The sequence below is a fragment of the Puma concolor genome, chromosome E4 (genome assembly GCF_028749965.1).
Source record: "Puma concolor isolate L17-30 chromosome E4, mPumCon1.1.hap2, whole genome shotgun sequence".
In the NCBI taxonomy this organism is placed as follows: Eukaryota; Metazoa; Chordata; class Mammalia; order Carnivora; family Felidae; genus Puma; species Puma concolor.
Window position 1 is genome coordinate 53,370,976 of NC_141683.1, and position 19,356 is coordinate 53,390,331.

Sequence of the window (19,356 nt, forward strand, 5' to 3'; positions counted from 1 at the left end):
GCCACCTCTGTTAAGCCCCATTGGAGAGGAGCTCTCACAATCACGGAGCAGAAAGACTCAAGCAGACACGTGTGGAAACTGCGTATTATTCAGTCCCTTAATCCCAGCCTCTAGAAGGTAGTTGGCAATTAAAGGTACAAACAAGGCTGCAAAGGATGAAATAAATTCTGACGCCAACTCTGACTAACTCACAGTGCGGCCTCTGTCTCTCCTGTCCTACTTCAAAAAGGGAGCATCTTTAACCTCGAGTATTTGAGAAGGAAATGAGTTAGGTCATATGAGTGCATTTTGTGAACCCAAAACAAATATAAGATATGAGAGTTTGGAAGGCTGCCTCTGTGTTGCTCAGGTATGTTCAGCTACTGATATTTTAGTGGCTAAAAACAGTACCCTCCTCTCACTGACATTTTTAATTCCAGAAAGCAGGCAGTCTGGAAGTTATAAGAACTTATATTCTTCCATGGACTGAAATAAAGCTAATTTCATTGTGAATTTTTAAAAAATATGGCATAAGACAGCCCCATGGGGTAAAAATCATGCCAGTAAGCAAAAAGGATATTAACAACGTGTGCCATTGCCCCAGGAAACAATCTGCAATCCTACTTTGATTCCGATGGGCTTTTTCCTCTAAATTTCTGTCTTTAAGAGACTTCCATAATCATTGTGTCACCTCCAAATACCTTCTTATGCTATACTCAAGTTGTAAATTTACAAGGGTAAGTTTCCATTTTCTGAAGGCTGTATCTGAGAGGTTTTTCCCTCTACAGTTGAGGAATAGATACCTCTTGCTCTGCAAAAAATGTGGATGCCTCACTGAGAATTTATCAGAGTTGTTTTGTTTTCTAAACGCTTTTAAAAACTCTTGGATTGTTTACATACGTGTGTGTATATCTACCTGTATAGTAGGGGTTATACGTTTTTTATTGATTACATATTCACTTCCCCCCCACAAAAAATAAAAATTTTTTTAAAAGCCTAACACATCTCACTACCCAGAGATAAACATAATTAGCATTTGGTTACAGGGGCGCCTAGGTGGCTCAGTCAGTTAAGCATCTGACTCTTGATTTTGGCTCAGGTCAGGTCATGATTTCATGGTTCATGTGTTTGAGCCCTGCCTTGGGCTCCAGCCAGGAGCCTGCTTGGGATTCTCTCTCTTCCTCTTTCTCTGCCCCTCTCCTGCTCACACGTGCTAGCTCTCGCTCTCTCTCTCTCTCTCTCTCACACACACACACACACACACACACACACACACACACACACACACACACATTTAAAAAACCCAGTAGTGGTAATGGTGGTAAAACATTTAAAAAAACATTTTGTTACATTGCTTATAATCTTTTTTTTTTTTACCATCCCCACACACACACATCACATATATCTAACAAAATTTTAATCATATTGTACGTATGTTGACTATATATGCTTCACAAATGTCAAGTATTGCTGTAACAGTATTAGTCCAAACTACAAGTAGTGGTGCTTTCCATAAAACTAAAACATGACTTCACACATGCAAATTATTAATAAACTGGCTACAGAGATATAAACTTAATTAATGGTTATGTTTACAATTGTATGAATGCTGTCTATCCTTACAATGAAGAGAAGCTTAACATATGATCTTGTGATAAGACCCAAGCTTTAAAAATGCACCCCGAAAAGGCAGACTAACATTTTAAGAACCAAACCAAATACTCAAAAGTAGGTAGGTAGGGCCAGCTTCTGGATACCATTATTCCTCTGTGCTCACTACATAGAATTCTGTCAGGCTAGAAGAACTGATTTAAAGGAAAGGCTGATCTTCAACTGGGAAATTCTTAGAGTTTTTCTATATTGCCTTCAGAAAGGTAGTGAGGGAAGAGTAGCATAATGAAAATGCAATTACTTTCTTGACATTATTTGTTAAGTAATGTTAGCCAGAAGGTAACGCAGACAAGAGTTAGGGAAATTTTAAGAAGCAAAGACGTGTTTTCTTCATTTGCAAGATCGAGTACTCAGGACACCTGGGTGGCTCAGTTGGTTAAGTGTCTGACTCTTGATGTTGGCTCAGGTTGTGATCTCGTGGTTCATAGCGATCCTATGTGATGATGGCACAGAGCCTGCTTAGGATTATCTCCCTCCCTTTGCCCTTCCCCTGCTCGCTCGCTTTCTCTCTCTCTCTCTCTCTCAAAAATAAATAAATAAACTTAAAAAAACCACAGAGAACCTTACCAGCTTTTAAATAAGAATAAATAACTTTTGAAAACTAGTGGTTCTCTTGACACTCATCTTTTGCTCCCCAAACTTTCTGTCAAATTCTCTTAAGTGATGATACAAAACATGTTTATCAATTATACCTCCAAAGGACTATTATTTCATTCTTCATTTGAATAGAATTATATATAAAGATTACTAGAACAACTGAAAACATTTCAAGTCCTACTTCTATTTCCTTTCAAGTAGGTAAAGAGAAATATCCAGAGGGAAAAAGGAAGTAGGATTTTTAAAGCAGGTTGTTAATTTAGGTATCCTTCCTACTTCCCCCAGGAAAATGAAGTAAGCAAGTTCCCAGGCACATAATAGACACCAGCATAGATTTGTTCCATAAATTTGTAAAAGCTCTACTTTAAGCACACCCAGTATTAACCAGTCATAATTAATAAAATGCAAATTAGAGAGTATATTTCATACTTATTTTGACATAAAAATTGATTTTTACACTTTGAAGGGCATCAGAAGTATGCATGGCAACTTTTATATTGGGGTCTTTAAATTTTAAGAGTTGTAATCTCTCTTGAACGAGCAATCCTTGCAGCAGTTAAAAAAAAAAGTAAAAATGGGAGACATACTTGCTTCTGTTTTTCATTTCAGCATCAATGCTCCTTTGGATTCACTATGTACAGTGCCCAGGATATCAGTACTGAAACCATAGCCAAGACTGATATTAATTTATAATGATGTGATCATAACTTTCCACAACATGTAACAGCAAATGAAATCAAAAGAGAAGAAAGGGGAATTCTGAACATGAGTAGAAGAAAACTTTTCCCTTTTCTTCAAATTTTACACACTTACAGAGTATGGACCCTAGCTATGTGTCACTGCTGATATCATTTTGAGTGTGTTTTTCCCACTGAAAAATTCAGCGCAAGAGTATCACATGTCAAAGTGATTTTTTTTTTTTTAAGGAGGCAGGGTGGGTGGAAAGGAACAGTTCTAACATTTGGGTGTTAGCTCCTGATGCTTCTATTCCAAACCTCTCACGATTCATGGATGATAAATCTTTCTTCAAGGGCCTCTAAGAAGCAGCCCTTCTAGGTTTGATTTTTTTAGGGGGTTATTTAAAAAAAATCTAGGAATGGTTCTCTTTCTCACCTTCATTGTTTTCACCACAAATGGCTTTTTCTTCCTTTAGTTATAGTGTCTAACAGAATTTCTATTCAGTGGAGACATATTTTTGGAAGTCTGAGAATCATTTGGAAGCACAGGCCTTAGAAGAGGGAAACATTACTTAGCTGGTATCTAGGATACCTGTATCTTTTGCTTTGGTATTTTAATTTCACCAAAGAAACATGTGTTTGGTGAGTCTGTGCACAGAATTTATGCCTTGTGGTAATATCTAAAATGAAGCACTTGTACCTGCTTTATTAAAGGTATTATTTATTAAAGGTAAATTATTATTAAGTTGTTCTTTACTAGGCGTATCTTTGAAGGGCAAGAAGCCAAAATTTCAAATGTAACTTAAATAAAAACTTGAAAAAAAATGTTTTCAAATGTGTCTCGTGTTCAGGCAGTTTGGTGGTCCCTCTGTGAATCAGGGGACAATGAATAGGCTCTAAGTCTAAATCCACAGCATTGTCTTGGTAAATCTTCATTAATTTGATCAATTCATCACAACAATTAACTTACAGGAAAAAAAAAACTACTGGGATCTTTAAAGTAAAATAACATATTTGCATGTGTTTAACCTCTACACCTTCATGTCTGAAACATAGCTAAAAACTGAAACTTCAGTGCCTGCCCTCTTGAGTGGCAATGGAAAGGACTGCACGTGGCAGGATTCCTCTTAGGACCACCCTGTGCAGATTAGCCATCGATCCCACATCATTAGCCAGTCCAATAACACAAGGCTGAACAACTGTACTTCCTCCTGGTACACACTAAACTTTAAGCAGTAACTCATTGGAGAACTGATCCCAATTCACAGCCATATTGCTAATTAAAGGGCATGTGATTTTCCCAAACTGGAAAGTACCCCAGTTCTATCATTATGTACAATCTTTTATGTACAATATTGTACGACAAAGTCAGAGATTGCCAAATGACCCTCTGGACAACTCAGTAAATACTTTTCACATGTAGTGTCAATGGCACCATTACCTATGTTTTGGCATGTGAGAGCCCAAAACAACCCGTGGGATATACTACTACCTTGGATACCTAATGGGGCAACCAAGCTGACTCTGTATGGTCGCAACACACAGATACACGTGACTTCCGCAACATCTGAAGCTTGTGAACCCATTCTTTGTGGATTTAATTGCCGATAACTTGTTTTAAACTAGAGGCAGTTTAAATTGAACCCTAATGCAGATTTAAGTATGAGAGACAGCCTTAGTTATAAATTTATGTTTTCCTTCAAAGCACTCAAAGTATAAGGTGCCAAAGAAAGGCAGTAGGAGATTACTGGAAAGTTAACAGTGGAGCCCTGGAATCACAAAGTTAGGGAGTCTTTAAGAATCTGAAAATATATTAGACCAAAACTGACTCTTCAAAGGGATGTACTTGTTGAAATACATTTTCGCACTTAATAGCATCAAAGCTCTTGAATAAAATGCTTTTTATTTCACTTAAAAAATTCCTTTTCAGTGGAATCATAAATCTTCAGTTTTCTCTTCTATTAAGAAAAACGTGATTCAGAGAAACAAAATTTAAGTAAGCACTGATGACCTCACTTGGGCATGAAAACATATGTATTGGATTCTTTCTATTTCTCTCTTGAATGGCAAGGAAATGATTTCTCAAAAATACCAACCCCCCCAAATTGTATGCTGGTCACTGCTTCTAACTTCATCTTGCAATGACTAACAGACTTTCTTCGGGGTGAAAAATCCCTCCCGTACACAGCTACCTAAAATGCTGTTATGATTATACAAGAGAGAAAATATTTGCATGCAAATACATACATGAACACTGAATTGGTAATTGCAACGATAATATAAACAGAGACAAACTAGACTGAAGAGGAGTTTATGTGAGAGAAAAGTGTGAACATTGTACTTTTGAAAAGAATCACATATGACAGAACCATAATGAAAGAACAGTCTGGAATGGTGTTAAAGTCCATTGTATAAAATAGACAAAGCTTAATGATTCTTGTTCAATTACCAAATAATGGTATAGGACTACTGTAGACCAATTATATTACAGAACAGTTGCTAGGTATAGTTCTCAAACCACTAAAAAGAAACCCTGCACCAGCGATTGTGGGTATTTAATTTTAACCCTTGGTAGGAAGTGAGGAAGGATGAGTGATTTTTCTCTTGTTCAGGAAATCAAAAAAACAGGCAAGCCAGACTTCCCAGATTCATAGCACAGACCCAATAGCTTTAAGCTGCTTCATAGATACACAGTTCAAACATTCCAGGAGAGAAATTTTCAATTTTCTACCCCAGGATTTTTAGGGGGTAAAATTCTGTATCCAAAAAAAAAAAATAAATAAATAAAAAATAAAAAATAAAAAAAATAAATAATAAACAAACAGATAGGTAAATAAATAGATAAATAAAATAAAATAAAAATCAAACTGGCAATCAAATGGTGAGGTTAGAATGCAAACCACAGTAGTCTAGATAAGTAGCAATAATGTCTGTTGTGAAATTTAACCCTTTGGAGACGTAAATAACAGAATGCCTAAATCAAGCACTTGGGTATTCTGCTTTATTGCGGAGTCTAGGCAGCCAGAAAACATTTTTTTTTTCCCCCTGCCACAGAGATAATGCCACTAATGTGGCCCTGGGCTCTTAGAAAAGAGCCATATCCCCTCTAGCCAATTAAGGAGTGGCATGGACCAGGCTCAGCTAGAGCCCCACGACAGTGGCCACTCAGCACTTCCTTCTTGGTAGAGTGCGTAAGAGGAGAAGAAAACAGGAGACTGCAAGCCTCTTTTAGGGATACAGGAATTCTCCCAGAGGGTGGCAGATTCCCTATAAATGAAGTTCAATGAAAAACAGTCTCACCGCCAGAAGCCGAGGCACAAACAGACGATGCCCCATCCCCAGAAGTTCCAGCACTCGACATGCATACTCATTCACCAGCTTGCTCCTCTCGTCGTGCATGTCCTGGGACTTTTTGACAGGAGGTGTGAGCTTAGCAGCTGGGGCTGGGCAGGGCACCCCTTCTTCCATGAGCAGTAAGTAGGTATCCAGAATGAGAAAGCTGGATCTCTTATCCACAATTTTGAGAACTGCAGTGGGAGGGGAGGCAGGCTTAGGTCTCCCCAGGAGCACCAGCCAGTCTCTGGTGGGAATTGTCAGCTAATGTCTCCACAGGAAGAACATTTTGGCTAAATTATCCACTGTGCCAGAGCCCCAAAGTAGACTGGAAAACGAAATCAAACACGGCTCTAAATAAAAACGGGCAGAAGCAATCGAATGCAAGAAAATGGCCAAGAGCGATGCAGCAGAGTTCAGATACATGTGTTAAAATGTACAGGCTGCTCGGAAGGGTCTAGCGTGTGTGTGCGTGTGCCGTGTGTGTGTGTGTGTGTGTGTGTGTGTGTGTGTGTGTGTGTGTGTGTATGCGTGAGTGTGCGCGCGCGCGTGTGTCTGTGTGTCTGAGCAGACAGCAGCAGCAGTGGCCGGGAAGCCAGGGCAGTTGTGAAGCTGCAAGGAGAAAAGGATGAGCTCATTGCAATCCCCGATTCGTGACAAGCAGCGCTGCTGCCGCCACTGCCTCCGCTGCCGCCGCAGCCGCCGCCGCCGCCGCTGCCGCCTCTCGCTGTGAATCAGTAATGAAGGGGTAGGGAGGGGAGGGGAGGGGAGGGGAGGGGAGGGGAGAGGAGGAGGTAGGTGAATGAGCATGCAGAGTGCGTCTCGGGGGAGAATGCTGTAATAAGAAGCCAATGGCGAGCCGTTGGACAGATGTGCTTCCCCCTCCCAGTCCACCTTCAATCAGTGTTAGTCTGACAGCTTCTGCTGTTGAATCCTAAAGCCAAAGGCAGATGAACCAGCTTCTCTTAGCATGTGAAGCTCACAGAGAAACCAGACCGCCTGCCAGCCACAAGGCTGACCTTTATTCACTCTTGCTTTCTAATAACGGTAACACATACAAGTCGGATTTTATGCTGCGTATTTAAAGTGGGATTTTCCAGCCCTTGTTAGAGGACTGAAATCCCCACAGAAGAGGGGTCTGGGGCAAAATGCTACAGTATGCACGAGAGCAAAGACTGGGCTTCCAAGAAACGACACACCCTCAAGTTGCAGTGTTTACGCAATAATACCGACTTTTTGCAAGGCTAGAATGTGAGGTATTTCGGCATTCAGGGGAAGCCACAATTAAAAGTAAGATTTTTATAAACATTCAGTATGATACTACATAAAGACCTCCAACATAATAATGAGAGTATACATCTAAGGAATCACTAAAGTTGGGATTCTCAAGCAGTAATAACTTTTTTAAGCCACAGACCTTGATAAACATTCAGGTAATAGCTCAAAATGTTATTTTGCTACTCTCTGGTCAAATTAATCCTTCCCTACTAATAACAACTGAGAATTGTCCATAGTTTTAAATTTTACAAGCTTAGTAGGTGTGATTTTAATTCCCTTGATGTGAATAATAGTCACAGTCAAATGAAGGCAAAAAGACAAGATCACCTTTAGGAGCAGTTTCTAAACTTGAGCTAACAATGAACTCATGTATATTGAGAATCCTGGTGCTGTAGTTCTGTAGCTGCTCCCCTGAATCTCAGAGCAGTTTCTCCACTGAAGTTATAGCATGATACAGGGTAACAGGGCTAAGAGAGCCCAGGTGGTTCCTTCTGAGTCTTAGTTTCCTGCTCTGACAAATAACAGTTACAGATCTCCGCAAGTAACAAAAGAGAATCATATTTACCAGCATATCTCTAGGATCTCGGTTAAAGACATAGATTAATTACCAAATTCGGCTTAAAGGGAAATATTGCCTCCTTTAAAGAATATTGTTGAGTTCCTTTTTTTAAAACTGAATAAAAACAAAACATTTTTTTTGTTAAACATCTTGAGTATTAATGAACAAAATATCTTAAAAAAGATACTTATATATTGTTGTCAAGCTTTTTATTTCTTCTGAAAATGCTTTCTTTTAAAAATTTTTTTAAATGTTTATTTATATTTGAGAGAGCGAGAGAGAGAGAGACAGAGACAGAACACGAATGGGGGAGGGGCAGAGAGAGAGGGAGACAGAATCTGAAGCAGGCTTCAGGCTCTGAGCTGTCAGCAGAGCCTGACACAGGACTCGAACCCACAAGCTGTGAGATCATGACCTGAGCCGAAGTTGAACATTTAACCGACTGAGCCACCCGGGCGCCCCTGAAAATGCTTTCTTAAAAAACTAAAGATTTTAATGGAAAGTGATCAAAACCATTAGAATATGACATATAAATAAATAAATTTCAGATCCCTAAGGTTTCGGATAAATGTCTGATGGGCTACCCAGGGTGGGGTAGGTTCAGTTGGAAGGGGGAGGCTGTAAGGATGAGGGCAGGGGTTCTGGGCCTTTCACAGCCTACCCCTACACACACACACACACACACACACACACACACACACACACACACACACACACACCTCTGCAGGGAACAGTTCCATTTTTATCTTGTTTACATACTGGAGTTCTGCATGAGGTTCTGTTTGAAAAGACTGTACCACTGCTATGGAAGTGTGAAAAGCACTGCCATGGAAGCTTCCTGTTTAAGAACAAGGGCACATTTTTACTTGCAAAGGAAGGGACAATTCAGTGACTCCTTTGCTTATAGGACTTTTTTTGGGTTGATTTTTTTTTTTTTTTTAAGATAGGGGAAACGCTTCCATGCAACTGACGTGGGTTCAAAGAACACTGGCAGAAGCATTTATTTTTTCTCATATAAACCAGAAACAAAGAATTTCTTGCCCAAATGGATTCTGGCAAGAAGTCAAAATTAATCCAAAGATTTCAGAACTATGGTCTGGCTCTGATGCTCACAAAAGAAGTTAAAACTCCATGCGCTAATATTAAATGTAATAACTAAAGTATGATATTTTATTTAAGAAAAAATTTTTTTCAACATTTTTTATTTGTTTTTGGGACAGAGAGAGACAGAGCATGAACGGGGGAGGGGCAGAGAGAGAGGGAGACACAGAATCGGAAACAGGCTCCAGGCTCCGAGCCATCAGCCCAGAGCCCGACGCGGGGCTCGAACCCACGGACCGCGAGATCGTGACCTGGCTGAAGTCGGACGCTTGACCGACTGCGCCACCCAGGCGCCCCTAAAGTATGATATTTTAATGAGCAAACCAAAGCAAATACTTGGGCACATTTGGGAAACGTTACGTAAGAGGAATTATAAACGAGTTACCCTGTATTTCAGTTTTCCTAATCTCTCCATGATCCTCCCCCTCAAAAATACATTATCCTTGAGGAAGTGAAGGTGCTGGTGCAGCCCTGGGCTCTGAGTGGGCCCTGCCAGGAGAGCAGCAGGGGTCTTATGGGGGGACCGCGTGGGTCCAGAGCATACCTTCCCTGATGAGTCTGAGGAACGGGGGCCACACCAGAGCCCTGCAGAAGGCGTGGGGATTAAAGCACAGAGGAGCCTCGGGAAGAACAGGGAGAAGTGGAGCAGGCCCAGCTGGCTATTCCTACCAGCCTCCGAACCAAGATGCTGAACAGAGGAGGCAGAGCCGGCACGATGGGGGACAGGGGCAGAGCTGCTGACACGCAGAACTGGATCCGGGTCCTAGGGCTTCCCAGGCCAGACTCTCAGTTAAGAGTCAGGATGAAGATGGAAAGAGAGCAACAGCACAGAGCAACCACGGCTCTGTTTCCATGCGCCCAGAACATGCTAAACTGGTGAGAAGGGCAAAGGCTCACAATATCAAATTCACAGTGGGAAGATATGGTACAGAAGGCCCTCCGGGCCCCGAAGGCGTCACCTACCTAGAAATGACCACACTGAGAGCTGTCTCATCTCTCTGCACGCCAGGCCAGGCCAGAACGTGCATAGGAATGAACACATCCCAGGTTGTAACGTCCCTCCTCGGCCTCTCATTGTCCTTTCGACATCAAGGTGAACCAGACATCTCAGAGACCCACTTATTCAGTTCTGTATACATGGGGACATCAGCCCAAGCCCAAGCCATCTTCCCATGTATCACTCTATGGAGAATAAAGCACCCTACATAAACAGCGCTCCCTCCATCCCCCCCCTGCCAAAGCATCACCTTTGCTTTCAACATTTCCGTAATTTTTCAACCATGGTCCTGTTTTTAGGTTGTCCTTTGAGAATAAGCCATTGATCAATATCAGGTGAAATAACTCTTCTAGAACATAACTTGGTGAAATGGAAGAATGGATTCCAGGCATTTTTGAAGTCCTACAAGAGTGACTCATCTCAGTGAGCATTTTCTCTTCTCCCTCCCCAACTCCCCAAGTAATTTATTTATTGCTGACGAGGCTCAGAACAGCACACTTCTGAGAAATAAATGTTTCAGTTATAAAGTAGTCCAAAGATGAAACGAATGATAGAAAAAAAAAAACCCTCTTGTAAATTAACCAGTTAATAATACATGACTTCTCAGATTTTTTCAACCATCACAAAGATTCTTTTTTTAATATGTACAGGAAGATCAACAGCAAATTGAAGATAATATGGGAAACCTGGATGAATCATGCAATGAGGCAGTGAAAGAAAAGCAGACAGGACCAGGCAATGGTCCCAAAGCCAAGGTCTAAAGAAGAGAACCCCACTGTCTGGAGTGCTGGGATCAGGTGGATGGTGGTCCTAATTAAAGCCTTGTGCCGGAATGCTCTTCCTGAACTACTCTACTGTGTCATGATTGCTGGACATGTGCAGGACATAAATAGACTCCCACTGTAAAATGAAGACCATATTTGACTTAATTTATTACTTAATGTAATTAAGAGCACTGAGTGCAAAGAAACATGCTAAGTAGTTACTTTAGGGGTTACAAAGGTGAAAAAGGAAATACTTTCCAATTTGCAAGAGCTTAAAATCAGAGAGGCATTCAAACATGGAGATAGAGCACAATGTGGACACCATGAAAGGAGGAACAACACTGTGTTACGATCTAGTCACATCTTTGTTATCCACAATGGATTCAGACAAAGTGGGCTCCTACTAGTGAGACTGGCCTGGACCTATAATCCAAGAGTAATGATAATTAAACGTATCTCTGAGAGTAAAACAGGACATTGCTTATTCCATTATCTTTTAGTCACATTTACTCGTCGAATGACATGGGTAAATTACTTCATACTCTTTGAGTCTCTGTAAAATGTCCATGTCCTGTACGTAGCCAAGTTGCTTCAAAAACTAAGTTAATGTGTAGAAAGGAATCTCTCGTGGTGCCTAGCACAGGGTGGGTGCTAGATAACTAGTAATTCTCTTCATCTTTCCAGGAAGTCATGTAGAGGGGTAAAATGTATTGTGTTCACCTGGCTTAGGGTTTAGAAAGACAAAAAGGTCTCTGAATGTATTAACATTAGAAACAGAATTAGAACTGTTGCCTCTTCAGTTTGACACATTAGTAATTAGTAGAAAAGGACCCATGCTCTTCTCAACTTGGAAAGATAAAAAGGCAAAAGTGAACTCTCTAGTTATTTCTTTTTTGTTGGACAGACAAGTTTTTAAAGGATAAAGTCTCAATAATTTGGCAGGTTCCTAAGATCCAACAAATAGGTCAAATAAAGATAACAGAGTAAGTAGTATTGGTATCCTGGTAAACATGTAAAATCCTGCACAATGCACACTCTGCCATTCAAGTCTCGATTCTGCTCATGCTCTCCTACATGCTCCTGGAGGTAGAAAGATACACCAGATGCTGCCTCTAACTTTATGCATTATGCACGCTACTTGAAGAAAAAGCTAAAATGAAATGTAAGGAGACTGAGCATGTAAGTTATATCACAGGGAAAGGAGTCTCATTATTTTGTAGCTGGAGAGCAAACACTGAAGAACTGGAGTACAAAATTAACTGACACCATGGTGGGTAGTTCGGGTAACAGTTTTATAGGAATTCAAAGGGGAAAAAAGGATTCCTATATAACATTATAGACTTACCTAGTGTTTAAGAATGGTCTAATCTCTTGTAAGACTTAAGGCATAACCATCTAATAACCATCGATAAAAACAAGGAGTTTGTGTTGTTGTTGTTGTTTCATAGAAGAGAGAACTTTCTCCCGCCAACAATTTAGTAACATGCTGAGTAATCATGGTAGCATCATTATGACCTTACTACATATCCTTGTCCTCACATTTTAACATAATGTCCTTATTAATGCAAGAACTTCTATGACTATAGACGTTGAGGGTTGGTCATTTTGCCTGTACTTCCTTACCTTTATTGACAATCATCTCAAAAGCCTGCTACCTATTTTATTACTGGACATTTGTTTAGAAAGGACTACTTGTGGTAAGCCAGAAATGTGAAATTTCTAGTCACTGGGGTTATATATTCTACAATAACACAGAAGAAGTCTACTTTTCTTATGTGACATTAATTAAAATATTTGAAGACTGTTTTAATTTCCTTTTCTCCAAGATAACCATCCCTGCTATAAGCTGGTTTCTGGATCTTTCTAAAGTGTTCACAATCCTACCTCTTGGATGGGATTTTCTTGGACAATGTCCTTCAGTACTTCACTACCCACACTGATAAGGATACTCTAGACATGATAACAGAATCACAAAATAATGTGCTGTTGTTAGACCCCAGAAAGCATCGAAGTCTAACATGTTTATCCTATTAAGGATAAGACTTATGTTCCGTAAGTGACCTGTTTAATCATAAAACTTGCTTGAGGCAGAGCCAGTAAGCCAAGGTCCCAGAGCCCAGTTGCATGGTAGGGAACCTTGCCTTTTTGTTGTCTTTCAAATTAATGTAGCCCGCTTAACAACAACAACAAAAACACAACTATCTTATGAGGAAAACTGTGCTTCACTATTTTATTTCATCTGGAATTGATATCCTGCCTGCTATCTGGCATGAAAGAATCTAAGAATCTTGGATTTGAGTTGAGAGGGGCATCCAAAAGCCTGTCTTGAGGATAATCACTTCTGAACACACACTTATCATAATAAAGCACATCTGCTTTCTCAATTTTTAACCGAGAAGCACTCTCTTCTTCAATCAAACAGAGAGGCTGCATCCTTGGCAGATCAGCCACAGTGTCTCAAGAGCAGCTTTCTTGAAGCCATGTTAGTGATGTAGGCTTGAAAATGGAATGCTGGCTCTCAGTTCATTCATCCCCTTCCCTGGACAGTTTGTATAAGGCTCCTATTTATTTTCCAGGTAAGCAGAGGCGTAAATAAATGTTAGCAAGGGCTGGGTTTATGTTAAATTGATCAGATTAAAATAATGATATATAGAATCTAGACTGTGCCTTGATTTCCTCCGCTGGATCAGCATTTTATTTTTTATTTTTATGTGTGTGTTAGTATGTGTGTGTTGTCATGATTGTTAAAAATAACGAGGTGCTATATTCATCTTGGTAAGTTGTGCACTGCCTCTGCCTTCTTCCCATGCTCTATTAAATTTGCTGTCTCTGGCATCTTCATGTTACATACAACGCTAAGTGTAGTTTAATAGCTGTCACTATGGAAAATAATATTTTCAGTGGAGTAGTTATATGGGTCAGCCCATGCATTAGCGAGTGAATTTGTTTCCATGAAATGAGTATGCCAAGATGGGGACATACAGGGTTTTCTGAAGACAAGTCCATGCTCTAAAATAACGATGGTGATAGGTTACACAGCCTGGCCCTGGCCCCTGCCTCATGGCTTCCAATGGTTTCAGTACAATTTCAGGGGTAGCAAAATGGTGCGAATGGAGGTGAATTTTCCTCTGCGTTCACTAGAGGTGATCTGCTCCCTCTTCACCTCCCGTGAGAGTTCAGGCCCTGTATATACTCAGTACTGCCACAGGCTGTCACAGGATGATAGCAACAAGTGAACAGGTATACAGAGGTCCTTCCTGCATGGTGGGCTCCTTTACCTGTGCCATACTGGTATTTGTCCCAAGCAGGGCCTAACCAAGTAACTTGTACATCACAAACTCTTGTGGATATTTAAATAACCAAAAGTATAAATAATAACAGTTATTATTTATATTTATACAATACCTGTAAAGGCTGTGAACTATGCTAAGCCCTTAGAGCATGCATTGCTGCATTTAATCCTAGCAACCAATTATGACCATTTCACGTAGGAGGCACCTGAGCTTAGAACAGTTCAGCGACTTGCTCAGGATCATGCTGCTAGTAAGTGGAAAGTCAACGCAACCATAGTTTGTGGATAACTACACCCCTGATCTATAAATGTTTAAAATAGAACTTGAGTTATTTGAAACAGTGAAGAAAGTAGAGTTAAACAGGCTTGATCCCAGAGGCTAATCAAATTAGTCCAGTGGAAACACCAGGATTTACAGTCATGTCACTGTGAGTATACTGAGGGACTAATGTGTCTGGGGTTCTAAAAGAAATGACAGAAAAAAACAGTAAAAACTTATGCTCAGAGAGCAGCATCTGTACCCTGGTGATCTTACCCACACCCTCCCTGCTAATTCTGAACAATACAGCTACAGGATCAGCCCTCTCTCCAGAGCTCCCGCCTGTCTCTCTCCTTACTGGATATAGGCAGCCTCACATGTGACTTAATCGTAGTGTTCAACGTCATTCCTTCTTCCCCAGTGCAGCTCCTTGTCTTACATTTCCTATCCCAGCTGAGGGTGTTTGCTATCTGCCCAATTTATACAGTAGGCACCTGGGCGTCATCCCAGAGTCCTCCTTTACACCCTCCCCCACCTCTAAACCATCATTCAAGTCTAGTTGATTCAACCTCCTCACCATCTCTTACAACTATCCCCTCTTCTCCACTCCCATTTCTTCTGATTTGAGATCAGCCCTTGGTATGACAGGCTGGGATCTCCACCATCAGCAATACTCAAGACACTTGAATTTCCCTGCATGCCCCCGGCAACTCTGTGTCTCTAGGTCTCTGTTCTGGCTTTATCTTTCTTCTAGAACTGTGCTTCCCCTCTAATTCACTTACCTTTTCTTAATCTGACAGAATGCAACTCCGAGATTACCTCCTGCAGGAACCACCCTTCATTCTCGGAGTTGGGGCGCATGGCCCCGTTTGCCCCCCGACGTTTCCACCTATGCGGTCTCTCTCACAGCCATCTGCAGGCTTATACTTTAGTGAGTTGCCTTGAAATCAATGGTTAGGTCCCTCTCCTCTGCTAAGGCACTTAGAGGCAGGTATCAGGTACCATCCTTCTTGTGCTGAAAACCAGCAGAAGCAGTTACTTGATGCATAATGGCTACCCCATAATTGTTCGTTGGAATGGCTCAGCCTTCAAAATGGATAAAATATGACTACTGTGTAAGAGAACGATAGATAAGCATTTCTCTGATTAGAGATATTGGTGCTTTAATATTTCTGAGACTTTTAAAATGTTCTTCCCTTCTGGAATGTTTTTCCTCCATCATTTTTTTTTCCCTTTAAAAATGTTAACAATCCTTCAAAATGTTATTGAAAGATCAAAAACTGAGATGTCAAACAGACCTGAATTTAAAACCAACATTTGATGTCCAGTAACTGTGTGACTTCAGGAAAAGTTCACCTCCTTGAGTCTCACTTTTCATTGAGGAAATGAGGTTTAAAACAGTAATCTAATGGGGCACCTGGGTGGCTCAGTTGGTTAAGTGTCTGACTTTGGCTAAGGTCATGATCTCGCCACTTGTGAGTTCGAGCCCTGCGTTGGGCTGTGTGCTGACAGCTCAGAGCCTAGAGCCTGCTTTAGATTCTGTGTCTCCCTCTCTCCCTGTCCCTCCCCTGCTTTTTCTCTGTCTCTCTCTCTCTCAAAATTAAATAAACATTAAAAAACAGCAATCTTATGAAATTGCTAACATTATTAATGACTGTGACATTTCTAGCATGGAAAACTGGGATGATAGTGAAGATAATAACTGATAGGGAAAGCACTGGGGCACTGGAGCCAGGAAAGGGTGGAGAATGAATGGAGTTAGCAAGAAGTAAGTGGCCATCTGTTGGAGATTTCCACAGGCCATGGGAAATATGAATCTGGAGCCAAGAGATGGGTCTGGAAATCACTGGTGAAATATAGGAATGAATGAGGTATAAACCAGGGAAACTAGGAAGCCATAAAGAGACGTTCTTATAGTATGTCATGATATTCTTCTCAATTATGCCAGGTGTGGTTTAATAACTAGTTGTATAATATTATTGGGGAAATAATTGAGCCCACCAGACAGTAAGCTCCTTAAGGAAAGGTTGTTGTGTATTTGCTTCACTCACCAACATGTTCCCCACGCCCAGTGGAGTGACTATGTCTACAGACAGCTCATCAATTACCGAGTTGATGAATGATTGAATCTTACCAATGGACTTTCTAGTCATTTGCTTGAAATTTGGTGATCTAAATAGTTAGTAATGTGAGAATACAAATTCGTAGTAAAAATGTGCAGAGGTGGAGGTAAGAATAAAAACCTCACAAGTGCCTGTTGTGGGCCAGACATTGTGCCATCCACTTCTACCCACAGTTTTACCCTATTCCTATGATATGTTGCAATGAGACCATGCTAAAAGAAATGATTTGTTCATGTGTTGCAAAATCAGTCCGCCTGATTTCTATAACACCTTTGGTTTCCCACTTTCCATCAGCCTTCCAAATCCAATTTATCTGTAAGTCCTGTCAGCTCTATCTACAAAATTATCTGAATTTGTCCTCTCTTTCCATCTTTGCCGTTATCACCTTAGTCCAAGCTACCATCCTATCCTGCTTCGACTTTCTGAAATAACGTCTTCCCAGTCTCCATGCTTCTATTCTCGCTTCTTTTCAAGTCACATTCTACACACCAGATCTCCTCAATCCAAACGTCTTAAAACCATAAATCAGTAAAATTTCTCCATGCTTAGAACTTATACTGGCTTCCCCTTAAACCCAAATGCCAATACTTTGCTACTGTTTGTATGACTCTACTGCTCTGGCCCTTGCATAGCTCTCTAACCACATCTCCTTCCTCTCTACTTCTTGCTCATCTGCTCGCTACGCTTCACTCACACTGGCCCCCTTTCTGTTTTGAACATACAAAACTTATACTGCCCCAGGGCCTTTGCACTTGCTGTTGGCTCTGATCTTCATACGACTGGGTCCATTACATCATTCAACTCAAATGTTATTTTGCTCACAGAGGCCCTCTCTTACCATCTTACCTAATGGAGAGCAGAACACATTGGATTCTCTTGTATTATTTCTTTCATCACATTCATTGCTACTTGAAACTGTTTACTTCTTTTTTTCCCCTAATGTTTATTTATTTTTGAGAGAGAGACAGAGCACTCATGGGGGAGGGGAAGAGCAAGAGGGAGACACAGAATCTGAAGCAGGCTCCAGGCTCTGAGCTGTCAGCACAGAACTTGAACTCACAAAGTGCAAGGTCATGATGTGAGCTGAAGTTGGACGCTTAACTGACTGAACCATCCAGGCGCCCCTACCTTTTTTTTTTTTTTTTTTTTGAGAGAGAGAGAGCACAGCAGCAGCAAGGGAGGGGCAGAGGGAGAGGGGGAGATAGAATCTCAAGCAGGCTCCATGCATTGCGCGGAGCCTGACATGGGGCTAAATCTCATGACCCTGAGATCATGACCTGTGCTGAACTCAAGAGTTGGATGCTTAACCAACTGAGCTACCCAGGCATCCCAAAAACTGTTTACTTCTTTTCCATGTATTATCTCATTCTCCCACTAGAAAATGTCAGGGGAAGGCTCACAGGGGAGAGGGGGCAGAGCTTTAAAAAAATCTTTACTGACAAGTTATTAGAAAAAAACATAAATGTAAAATAAGATTCTGGCTTCAGCTTCTTTTTTTCATTCATCCATTCATTTTTACTTAAAATATTATTATTTTACAGAGCCTTTTGAATCTCTCTTTTCTTTAGCAAAGTGACCCCTTGACATTTATAGATTCAATATATATTGTTCCAGCTCTCCCTGAGAGACCCCACAAGTCTGTAACACAGCAACTTGTGGGTTTGCTGAGGAATGAATTTCGTTACTTCCGTGGAGCAGATGGTAAGGAAGCTTAGCTTATAGTCTTTGTTCCTCTCGGTTATTATACGCTCTTATGACAAGGCAGTTATTTTATCTCAATTTCATAAAAAAAGACACTGAATAAAAATATCATAGTGGTATTAAAAAATTTAAAAGCATTGCAGTATATATCTTTCACGAGTGTCAGTTGTTTTTTCCCCCCTGAACCGATGGCTATACACATTTTTGTATAAATGGCCTACCTGGCTCATGGCAGTCGTGCCATGATTAATACCAAACGTTATGCTTCCAAAAAAACTATGATTAATCTATAGCCCCCATAAGGTCTTGCCACCTAAAAACTGCAGAAACCATTTTAGATATGCAAGTAGCTGAGTCATTGTGGTTTTTGGTAAAGAAGAGAGAGGTTTCTATATTTAAAAACAAGGATAGCATAATATTGGTTTTCAAAGCGTCCTGTAAACTTTGGATAATATATGCTAATGACTGTCAATTACTTTAGGAAGGCGAAGGAAATTAACAACACAAAATAACCAGAAACAGCCCCGAGACCGAGTGGGAATACAGAGGGATAAATGAGCCCAGGGGTAAAAGGTAAAAGAGGAAATATTCAGTTCTCTATATACACACCATGAGCCCAGAGTTTATTTGGTGCCAGTGGAATATGAAACTAGTGTATAATGTGGTCTCTATCGTCAGTGGTACTATAGACTCAGAGCAGAAACAAGACCCATGATCGGGACATCAGGGGGGTCCACAGCACAGGTAATAAGGTGCCCAATAGGTCTACCTGAGGCCAGATTATGATGAAAATGGAAAGCCAGAGGATGGGCTTATACTAGACAGCAGACAGATGAATAATACAATGAAGCCACATCTTTAGAAAGATGAATCTGGTAGCAGAGGGCAAAGGATTTTAAGAGAGGAAGAGACTGAAGGCAGACAAGTCATAAAGCTCTTGCAGTGAGCGGAATGTGGGAAGAGGAAACCCTGGACCGCTGTGGTTGCCATGGACACAGAGCGATGCTTAAATCTGAGAAGCATCA

The 19,356-nt window shown here is 40.7% G+C and overlaps 1 protein-coding gene and 1 pseudogene across 6 annotated transcripts in view; one reads left to right on the top strand and one right to left on the bottom strand.

Annotated features, from left to right (window-relative positions):
- RABGAP1L (RAB GTPase activating protein 1 like) overlaps positions 1-19,356 on the bottom strand; it is a 779,355-nt gene that overhangs the window by 157,303 nt on the left and 602,696 nt on the right. The window contains exon 1 of one of the 6 annotated variants that reach the window (XM_025921063.2): positions 6,225-6,953. The exons of the other annotated variants lie outside the window; for them this stretch is intronic. Coding sequence (XP_025776848.1) covers positions 6,225-6,392 — 168 coding nt within the window. The 5' untranslated portion in view covers positions 6,393-6,953. Of the gene's footprint in view, positions 1-6,224; positions 6,954-19,356 lie in introns of those variants that run through there. 6 annotated transcript variants of the gene reach the window in all.
- On the top strand, positions 7,416-11,946 carry LOC147572678 (male-enhanced antigen 1 pseudogene; annotated as a pseudogene).